Source organism: Lindgomyces ingoldianus (genome assembly GCF_010093535.1).
Source record: "Lindgomyces ingoldianus strain ATCC 200398 unplaced genomic scaffold BDR25scaffold_26, whole genome shotgun sequence".
Taxonomy (NCBI): Eukaryota; Fungi; Ascomycota; class Dothideomycetes; order Pleosporales; family Lindgomycetaceae; genus Lindgomyces; species Lindgomyces ingoldianus.
In genome coordinates this window covers 144,563-155,137 of record NW_022985187.1, presented here as the reverse complement: position 1 = coordinate 155,137, position 10,575 = coordinate 144,563, and the positions used below count along the sequence as shown (strand labels likewise).

General features: G+C 40.8%; 2 protein-coding genes across 2 annotated transcripts; both read right to left on the bottom strand.

Annotated features, from left to right (window-relative positions):
• Positions 1-1,979: 1,979 nt before the first annotated feature.
• On the bottom strand, positions 1,980-2,923 carry BDR25DRAFT_357790 (uncharacterized protein; the record flags this gene model as incomplete). Its single annotated transcript, XM_033695851.1, has 5 exons — positions 1,980-2,093; positions 2,150-2,182; positions 2,214-2,609; positions 2,639-2,860; positions 2,903-2,923. The coding sequence occupies 5 exons, from the start codon at positions 2,921-2,923 to the stop codon at positions 1,980-1,982; spliced, it is 786 nt and encodes a 261-aa protein (XP_033544871.1).
• Positions 2,924-4,353: 1,430 nt separating this feature from the next.
• On the bottom strand, positions 4,354-6,795 carry BDR25DRAFT_373562 (glutamate carboxypeptidase; the record flags this gene model as incomplete). The annotated part of the gene is made up of 5 exons (XM_033697293.1): positions 4,354-4,484; positions 4,569-5,064; positions 5,130-5,451; positions 5,511-6,227; positions 6,293-6,795. 5 exons carry the CDS (start codon positions 6,793-6,795, stop codon positions 4,354-4,356), a joined length of 2,169 nt encoding a protein of 722 aa, XP_033544870.1.
• Between the last annotated feature and the right edge of the window lie 3,780 nt (positions 6,796-10,575).

The following is a 10,575-nucleotide window of genomic DNA, read 5'->3' as shown; positions in this document are numbered from 1 at the left end:
TTACTACATAGACTAAGTAGCATTACTACATAGACTAAGTAGCATTACTACATAGACTAAGTAGCATTACTACATAGACTAAGTAGCATTACTACTTTATAATAAAAGTAATACTAATTATATATCTTAACGCACTTCATGGGCGAGTTGCTCACACACCCGAGTCGCTCACTTTTGCCAAGACCCCACCAAACCACCCTTCCTACACCAATGCATTCCCCACAACACTACTTAGACGCGCTAAAAAAACATTAGATACAGCTTACGCTCTAAGCTTTTAAATAAGACATAAAACTCTTAAAGAAATGTGCTGTAGCTATGTATAAAGTTCTATAAAAGACAACAAATAACTACAGCACTAGACAACCTTTACAAGCTAATTCTACAGCTAAATTACAGAGGCTAGGTAATAAAAAGGAGTAGGTAATTATTAAGACTATACTTAAGCTATATGCGCGAGGAATTTCCCCTTAGATAGCATTTATAGCTAATATAGCTAATTCTTTGCGCGCTAAGCGTAATCTAGGCCATGTTTGCATAAACTAGCCTAGTACGTTTGTGAAGCGTTATTTAGAGCTTAAAGTAACGTTTAAGCGTAAGTACAACTATAAAAGAGCCCTCTGCAAGAGTCCTAGGGTAATTTAGGGCAGGTTTAGCCTTGTAGAGAATATTAAAGCTAAGTATAGCATCTAGGATGATAACATGTACAACTTTAGCAAGACAGGGTTTATAATTAGCTAGATATCTCTTAACTATACTTATGCTTAAAACTTTACTTTAAGCTCTAAATAACACTTTACAAACGTACTAGGCTAGTTTATGCAAACATGGCCTAGATTATGCTTAGCGCGCAAAGAATTAGCTATATTAGCTATAAATGCTATCTAAGGGGAAATTCCTTGCGCATATAGCTTAAGTATAGTCTTAACAATTACCTGCTTCTTTTTATTGCCTAGCCTCTGTAATTTAGCTGTAGAATTAGCTTGTAAAGGTTGTCTAGCGCTATAGTTATTTATTGTCTTTTATAGGACCTTGCACATAGCTATAGCACATTTCTTTAAGAGTTTTATGTCTTATTTAAAAGCTTAGAGCGCAAGCTGTATCTAACATTCTTTTAGCGCGTCTAAGTAGTGTTGTGGGGAATGCATTAGTGTAGGAAGGGTGGTTTAGTGGGGTCTTGGCAAAAGTAAGCGACTCGGGTGTGTGAGCAACTCGCCCATGAAGTACGTTATACTATATATACCTTTATTTTGTTCTTAACTAGGAACTATTTAACTTAAGCACCTTATACTGCTGTTAAAAGTAAACTATAGTTAGCTATTCTTTCTTACCTAGTAACTTTAGCTCTACAGCCTGTACACCCGTTATAGTCTAAGTTCTCTCTCTACTCGAACATTTCACACAACTCTTTAGCCTAGAGTGCTTTAGATACAATTTCTCTAAAGAAAAGATTGTAACAGCTAGCTTAGTAGTTTTCTAATATCCTTTTGTACAAGGCCTATAGGTGTTAATGGAATTCCTAGGTTTCTGAGTCCCCACGCACTTCTATATGCCTCTGAGTGGATTCCCACCGCATTCGGACCCATTGTCTTGCCTGCGCCGTTACATAGAGTATGTTATCTAATTAACTAGATAAAGCCTATAAAGTAGTAAAGTGCATAGATAAATAACTCTATAATAAAATTGTTAGTAATAAGCATTTTTAGTAAACTTTAGATAAATAAATTAAAAAACTTATAAAATTTATAACTATATAGTTACTTTTATAAAACTTTTAGCTAATTAAAGCTTTAAAAACCTTTTTAAACACTTTTATAAGCTTACTACTTTCTAGAGCTTTTCTGCTTTTTAAAATTGCTATATAAACGTTCTAAAAGGGTAATACAGTCTGCACTACATACTGTACCTAGGGCATTATGAAACGTACGGTACGACTCACGAACTTAGTACGTTCGTACCGATCACGTGACCGTTCCGGTTCACTTTGTACGGGCCGTTGGAAGCCCTGGGGCCACCATCGTCGGCGGATTCTTTGGAGCCCGTCGCAGCTGTGTTGTAAATGTCCTTTGAGATATCCAAGCCATATTACCCAACTGAGCGATGTATTGGACGATACCATTTCATGGTTCTATACGGTTTCTCAAATCACATGTCCTCCAAGAATCCGAAGGTGCTTCCGAAGCTAAACCATCCTTGTGTCGAGCACCGTTCACGCGATCGGCGAATACCTCTGGGTTAGGGGAACCGAAAGCTTGCCCAACGATTTCGAGCGGTTGAGGGCAGAGGTCTTCGGTGATGAATACCCTCATCGGCGTATCTCTATTGGTTGAATATAGATCCTTCAGCCTGGCCCATAGCTCATCGTGGCGCTGAAGACTCGGATATAAATAAACCGGACGGCGCGGCGGTCGGGATAGAGGGAGTGGAGATGGATGGGGAGGACCATGATTCGGGAGTGAACTAACTAGAGGGGATTGGGTCATAGGATGAGGAGAAGGAACTTGATCTGGTGTTGTACTAACTGGAGGTGGTTGACGTAGCGGAGGGGACTGGGGGATAGAAGGAGAGACCTGATTCGGAAGTGTGCTAACCAGAGGAGGGGAAGGGAACTAATTTGGAGGATTGATACCAAGGACACAAATCCTTCTAGCCTTGCGATGATGGAGACGCCAAGGAGGTTTACCAAATAGCCCATATGCCTAGTCAGTTGTGATATGTAGCCAGAGTACCAAGTCCCGTCTAGAGGCAAATAAGTTCTGGAAGCCTCCTGTAATGGATCATCTGCTTCTTCATCGTGTGGCATTGATGCATTGGTCGTGGCAGTCATCAGATCCTCGAGCGACTGCCACAGCACCCGTCCCTACCCTGGCAGGGGCCCTGTCAGCCTTGGAGTGATTCTAACAGTCCCCGATAGTGGATACATTGTGACATAAGTTAATTCAACTCGAAAGTACAGGGCCTAGAGGTATATAAGTACCAAGTTAATAGGATCACTAAAGCACTGGGCTGGTCCCTCACTAGACCCGCTTTAGCTCGACTTGGTTAGGCTGCCACTCAGCCTTATTCTTCGATATTTCACCTCCTCTAGCTTCAACTTTAATGGTTTTGATGCATGTTTTTGAACCTAGGCTTTGAAAGGTTCTTCGCTTGTTCTTCTCCCTCAATGAAAATCGGATTTTCAGTGATATTACAAAGGTGACTCCTGTGTACGTGTTCTGAAACTTAATGAGAAGGAGCTCTGTGTGTACTGATATCTATTCTAGGCATTGGATATCACTATGTCGTTATGGTAATATTAGTGATCACTGTCTTATGTTATTGCAGGTTTCTTATTTGAAGCAACCTAGCTTTGTGAATAACCGGATGGCGCACAGGCATTTTGCTTGCAGGAACCAACCCGACGCATTCCTCATTGAGATCTATTTACACCCTTAGCCTCTCCTATAATGACGCATCAAGCCTCAGAGCCGATTCTAACATACCGTCTATATTCACCTTCCCGTCTAACCCTGCCCGACTAGAGATTAGAGTAGGGTATTTTGGCATTTGTGCTCGGAATCTCGACTTCCCCTGGAAGTGCACCTCAGTTTATGGAAATCTGTTTTTGAACATTCGATCCGCCGAGGATCCCTATAATATAGTGTCAACCGCAAGTAAATTTAGAACTGACATAGTTTTTCCAGTCCCTTTCTTAGATTTCATCAGCGCTAAACATCTAGTACAGAATCTTAGCCGACTTCCTCTCGTTTTTGGCATTCCTTAGGCTGGAAGCCTTTCTAGGTTGGCACGAAGAAGTCGACTTGCAGACAGGCAGTGTTCTTGATGTGAAGCCGTTCTTATCCCGTGTTGTCTTCGCGGCTCTCACCACTGCTTTAATTTTTGCCGCGCCTCTAGCTTTTGCGGGAGCCCTTTAGCAGCATACTTCTGCAGCTTCTATTACATGTCTCGCGGAGAATACTAGCCGTGGTTTAGTTAGTGCAAGTGTTGGAGGTGCTGCTGTAGCCCTGGTGTAGATTCCGGTCCTTTTTGTCTCCCTAACTTTCTTCGCAATACTTATCACGGTACTATCTATCACTTCTTTAGATAGAAATAGCGACTAATAAGCTGAAAAGCTAGGTAGAAGTAGAAAAGCTTCACCCATACGAATGTGCTTATTATAGATGGCAATGGATAAGCCCTTCGGTCCTAAGTCATCTAGCAGCGAAGTGTTAATCTTTTGCTAGCTTTCTCAGACCGCTCTTCCTATTAGTGCCTAAATTTGGAAAATAAGAGTCATCATTACCGCCTCACGATGGAGAAGAAAGAAATTTGGAGGCTGTTATTATTACTCACACTAATGGCTGGACTATTCAGCTACTGGAAAGTTAAGATATCTGAGGCCGCATTCATGGCTTTGATCAGAAACAGATTCCAATCCCTCGCTTGAGTGATATTCTTATCCTGCAAACCTTCGATAGTCCCAGGGAATGTCTGTGCCTTATATCCTATTCTAATTATTAGCACGAAACCATGTTTCTCAACCAGCACTCCCACCATAGAGCTTAGGATAGAAAATGAGAGTGACTCACCATCATCTCGATTCGGCGCATAAAGCGCATTCTTATAAAACGGCCTCATCTTTAATCCCTCCTTACTTACAAATACTCTTTGGAAATCCCTCAACTTCTGGTTCGCTAGCTTCACTCTTGTCGCATCGTCCGTAAACCCGCTCGCTTTAATTGTCTTTGTGAAAGTGGTCGCTACGCCCTGGAAATGCTTGTACGCATTAATTAAATCAGTTAGATTCACTTGCCGTTGCACGGATCCTACATCACCCCCGTAGTTGATCGTTTCGCCGGTGACATCGCGAGCCCAGTATCCCAGATTGCGACCGAAGGCGTCCAGGTCGAGGGGTAGGATGACATCGTCAGCGAGGTGGTAGGCTAGGAGTGTGATATATTGGGCTACAGTAGTGTGTATGGCGAAATTAGGGTCGCAGAATTTGGTCATCCAGTGGTAGGAGTCGTAATTAGAGTGGTAGTGGTAGACGGGGTCGGTAGAGCCACCTGACATACCGAAATGGAGCTATATGGTCGTTAGTATAGTAGCCTAGGAGTTGAGTATTTGGGTAGGTTTTGGGCTGTTCTTACCGCGCCGATACCAAGTTGTAGAAATGGGGCGTAGTCACTTCCGGCGCCCAAGTTTCCAAAGCCGCTGTCTTCGGGGCGGAATTGGTAGAGCTTGTACCAGGCATCATAGAGCGTCTGTGTCCCGTATATTACCTTCTTCATCACGTCTTGGGCGACACCGCGAAGTTCGGGTGTGGCATCAGCACCAGGCAGCGGGCCAGAGACTGCGATGTCTACGTTGAGGTAGCTAATCGCAGTTCCAGAAAGCCAGGGGGCGTATTCTTCAACCCATTCGGTCGAGCCGATTAAAGCATATTCCTCGGCATCCCAGGAGGCGATAATGCTGTCTATAGTTAGTTCAGTCTCTAAGTTTGTGTTCACAGTTGAGCGGAGAAATCCCACATGTTTCTCTTAGGTTTCCATCCAGTTTTCATCAACACTCCAAAAGCCTTCGTAACCTCAATCAGCATGGCGGTTCCCGAATTCGGATCTCCTGCTCCACCGATGACCCACGCGTCACGATGATTACCAATGATAATCGTTTCATCTGCGTTCGTCCCATTAATACTTCCAATAACGTTCCAAATGGGTGTGGTGGCGTCCTTCATTAAATTTGACATAGATATTGTGATTCCAGGGGCAGGCCCAGTGCTGTAGGTCACATTGAGGCCACCCGTCCAGCCATCTCGCCGCATGACACTCCCGGCTGTACCATACCCATCGAGTGCTCTGAGAAGCGGGATTGCGTCGCGGTAAGAGATTGGGAGAGAAGGGATTTTGGGCAAGACTTCTGTGCCTGAGGTCCGGGCGAACCCAGGTTTGGAGGGGTATCCAGGGGTTGTGGGGTCACCTATGTAGTTGCTGATGTAGGCGACTGAGCCGCGCTGGAGAGACGATGGATGTCGAGCAGGTCCATCAGGATAGGCCTTGTCACCTTTCTTGGCTTGTGGTCCATCGCTGCCAGGGTCTGTGAAAATAACCACTCCGCTCATGCCATTTGCTTGGGCGTTCTTAACCTTGATGCCTCTAAAGGGGCCGCCATACTTCGCCAAGGCTATCTTTCCTTTTAGGTCCACAGAAAGTGAAACCAAGCGTGCAAAGTCATCTTTATGGCCTAGTCTAGTGCTTTTGTTAGCTACCAACACCACAAATTTCGTGAAAGGAGTATGAAGTATCGCACTCACCCAACATATACATACTCTGCGCTTACATTCCCATTCGCTGAATATCCGTGGAATGCCGGTACGGTATTTTCGTACTTCGTTGTCTCATCCTCCTTCACTACGTCCTCAAACAACTGCGCATTGTACTTACTCCCATTCGCGTAATTTAAACTCAGGCTTGCCGACACCGGATAGTTCAAATAGACTTCATATTCGACAAGAGAAGAGGGCACGCCATTCGAGTTCCACGCATCTGCGGTTGTCTGAGCCATGGATTTGTTACGACCGGCGATGTGATCACCATGCGTGTAGTATGATAACCATGTTCCGATTTCGGCGCTGTCAAATGAGTCGGAAAGTACTTTCTCATTGGGGCTTAAAGATGGTGGAAATGGTTCTGCGCGAAGTGTAAGGTAGGGTTTTGACGTGGGCCATTGCGCAAGGAAGTCGTCATCTGGGAAATTTCTTTCGCATGCTGATGCGACAGCTAAGAGCTGCCACAGAATCCAGAGATATTCCTGCATAACGAAGCGAATAATCAAGTGACTCCCGTGATGGATAATAAATGGAGTGGATATCGAGAACACGTTACAAATTAGTCAAGAGAGTGAAATCCCTTACTGAGCGGGAGCACGACGGGAGCTTCTCCTAAATACTTGGAGCTAGTAATATACAGCTCTCCATTGGTACTGAGTCTGTGCGGACTATATTCCAAATTGAAAGATGTTTCTCAGGTATTATGGTAGTCGATAAGAAATTCTAACATGGGTCCAGAAATGCGATATTTACCCGAGGTTGGAGGCGGAAGAAGAGAAGTCTTTCCCCGCTAATGTCGTTCCTTTTTTGTTTAATGGAAGTAAAGCACAATCTTTAGTCACCACTTAGGTATTGCGTGATGTATTGTGTTGCAGAGCGCCTGACAAATTAAAGGTCCTCTGCCTGAATTTAGGCTGCGTTATGGAGTTTATTAACTATACGAAAGGAACTTGGTAAAATTCCAAATCCTAAGAGTTAAGATATTAACCTTGTTAGCTAATAATGCTGTTGCTTCTTAGTTACGTGCTCAATCAGTATTAAGAGGTTAAACAAAAGGTGCAGTTTAGGAGACAGAGAAGGCTAGGCAATAGGTAAGGCGCACCCCTTCTTTTTATTTAAGTTGTAGATATAATTATTAGTTACAAATAACGTAGTAGATCACCGAGTCGGCTAGATCACTAAGCTAGCTACTTTTTCTTAGCATAGCTAACCTATTTTGTAGAGCACTAGATTAATCACTGTTAAATAAAAAGCTAGCGTATGTTATACATAGACTACAGGCGAGTTGCTTACACACCTTAGTGTTACGATACTTACTGGGTGCGCCAGGCTAATCAGGCTGGCCGTCACGCATAGTAAGCGAGCTGTTGGGTTGATAGGAAGGAAACAGGTTAGTAAGAAGGGCAGACTAGGTCGCAGGTCTACAGTCTGTACTGTTGTTGTGCTTAGGGAATTTAGGTTAGCTACTTAGTTTACCTCTTTGTACTGTATAAGAATCAGAGGGTAACAATCTGTAATAGATAGTAACAGAGTATAGGAATAGAATATTTACTTAATTAATAGTACTAGGTAGTAGGCAATAATTTAATGCATTAATTACAGCCTCCTAGTTAAAGGCTGAAGTCCTAACTATATACTTTATAATATGCCTGCAGTGCCTGCAGTGTCTGCAGTGCTTGGCGTGCGGTCACTGCGGGCAACCTATGCCTAATCTATCCTTTGTCCTCTAGGGGTCCCTAGTCTGTCGCGTGGTTTTGTTAGGCTCTACTTGTGCTGCTAGGCTGCCTAAAAGAAGTTCTACTATTAGTTGTTATTTAGCCTACTAGCTGCGCAGCATCTGCTTACTAACTATTAGTTATAGCGCTATTAACTAGCTGCTAGTTATAACACAAGCCTACCTTTCTTACCGCGTCTTTGCTGCGTTATTTATACTGCTATAGCTGTTAGTTTTTTTAAAGACTACTAAGTCTTATCTTTACTTTATTATAGGTCCTGCTAACTATAGCTTGCTCTTTCTGTCTTAGTTATTACCTCTGCACTATGAAAGATTTTAATCTCTTTTATTATATAAAGATATAGCCATGTAGCCCTTGTTACTTGTTAGGTTCTAAGTGTCTAATGTTACGCTTATTAGAGAATTATATAGAGTGTGTAAAAAAGAGAAGTTAGTGTAACACTTTTATTTCTAACTAGGCCTAGAAGTAGTTAGACTGTAACTGTGCCAGGGTGCTAAAAGAGATAGAACAGGCTTAGGCTGCTTACATTACAGCCCTAGATTGTGCAGCTGCTGCTGTAGAGAAGAAGGTAGTGCTAGCAGAGAGAGAGGCAGCAGCTTCTTATAATGTAGCTAGGGCTTTTGCTAAGAAAGCTTGTCTAGAGAGACAACTTGCCCTTCTTTAGAGTTAGCTAGCTAAATATATAAAGAGAGACTTATCTATATTAGATAAGCTAGAAGCGCTAGAGGCAAAGGTAGCTGGCCTTTCTCTTTTACCTTATGTCTTTTAAGGTTCTTGTTCTAACTTTGTTTATTCTAATAATGCTTAAGCTAGAACTTGTTAACCTACATTACAGCTATTTAATAGGTTAGTAGTGTAAGGCTAGATGTCCTAGAACAGGCTAGTATAGCCTCCCCTAACCTGTTTAGAGGTCACAAGACCTGTGCTTTGTATATAAGCATGAATCCTAACAAGCAAGGCTTGGCAGCAATTCGTCTCTCTTACAATACACTTCTATCTTTCTTTAAAAGCTTGCTCTTAGTGCTATCTATGCCACCTACTATTCTATCTTTACAAGTAGTTAAAGCTTCTTTACTTATTAGCTTTTGTGCTTTTTTACTAGGCTAGTTTTTGCTCTTTAAGCTCTTTAAAAGTAAGTAAGTGTCTCTAGAGCATTTTTATATACCTAAGATGTTTCTATTTGTTTTTACTAGTAGGCTACTTTTTTTATTTTACTAAAAAATCTTTTTTATTATTTCTTAAACTTAAAATGTTCTTTATTTTATACTTTATTTTAGCTAGTTTCTATTCTATTGTAACTAACGAAATAAATAATAGTGTTTTTTTAGGTTTAAAGACATAAAACTATAAGTGTATCTTTATTAATAAAGGTAACTTAAGGTAGTAGCTTAGTCTCTTAAAGCTAAAAACTATGTATAGTTTAATTATTTTTTTTACAAGCTTCTTAGACAGCTTGTCTGTAGTAAGATTTTTTATTTCTAGGTAAACTCTGTTCTTTAGTTGTATGCTAGGTTCCTCTGTCTGTTTTCTGTTTACTTGTACTGTTATTCTAGATTAGGCAGATAGCGCATTTAAAGCTAATTTTTAGTATAGTTTTTTTATAGTTGTAATTTTTTCTTATACTTCTTTAAAGTTCTATAGTTAGGGATTCTAAAAAGAGAATTATAGGTTGTAGCTAAAGTTAGCCTTATTATGCGTTATTTTTATAGTTATAAAGTTAGTTATGTTTATAGCTAGTTATGCTACTAAAAGCTATGTAGGCTAGTTATTTTATTACATATTAACATATTTTTTATAAATATTAAAGTATACTTTAGTTTATTTACTCTGTTTGTCTATCTATCTTAGAGTAATAGACTGTTAACAGCTAATACTGTACTGTTAGGTGTTGCATTACTACTTTTTAAAACCTTCTTATAAATAGTTTATCTCTATTTAATATAATAGTTTCTAGGCACTTATAAATAAATAAAACATATTTCTTTAGCTTATAGATAAATTTTTTTTAGCTATAATAGATTTTTTTATTAGCTAAGTATAAAGGAATTTTGTAGTTTTATCTAATACTATAGTAATTATATTATAGAGTTGTTTTGTTTTTAGTTCTCTAGCTAGTAGTAATCTAGTAATAAAGTCTATTATAATTATTATTTATAGTTAATTAGGTTGTCAGATATGCGCACCTACTGTCAAGACAGGAGGAACGTTTGACGAAAGCTGCTACATAGTACGAGCAATAAGCTCGAACAGTATGTTGCTGCAAATTGCAGCATTTTGCAGCATGTTGCAGCAGATTGCAGCATGTTGCAGCATGTTGCAGCAAATTGCAGCATTTTACAGCATGTTGCAGCAAATTGCAGCAAATTGCAGCATGTTACAGCATTTTGCAGCAAATTGCAGCATGTTGCAAGCTGGTCGCGCATAGGGCTAGTGCGCGAGGGACTCGGATCGGCAGAACAAAAAGCCGAGCAACACGAGTAGAGCAAAAAAAAAGGATCGATAAGTTAACACAATCAATACAATCAATCAATC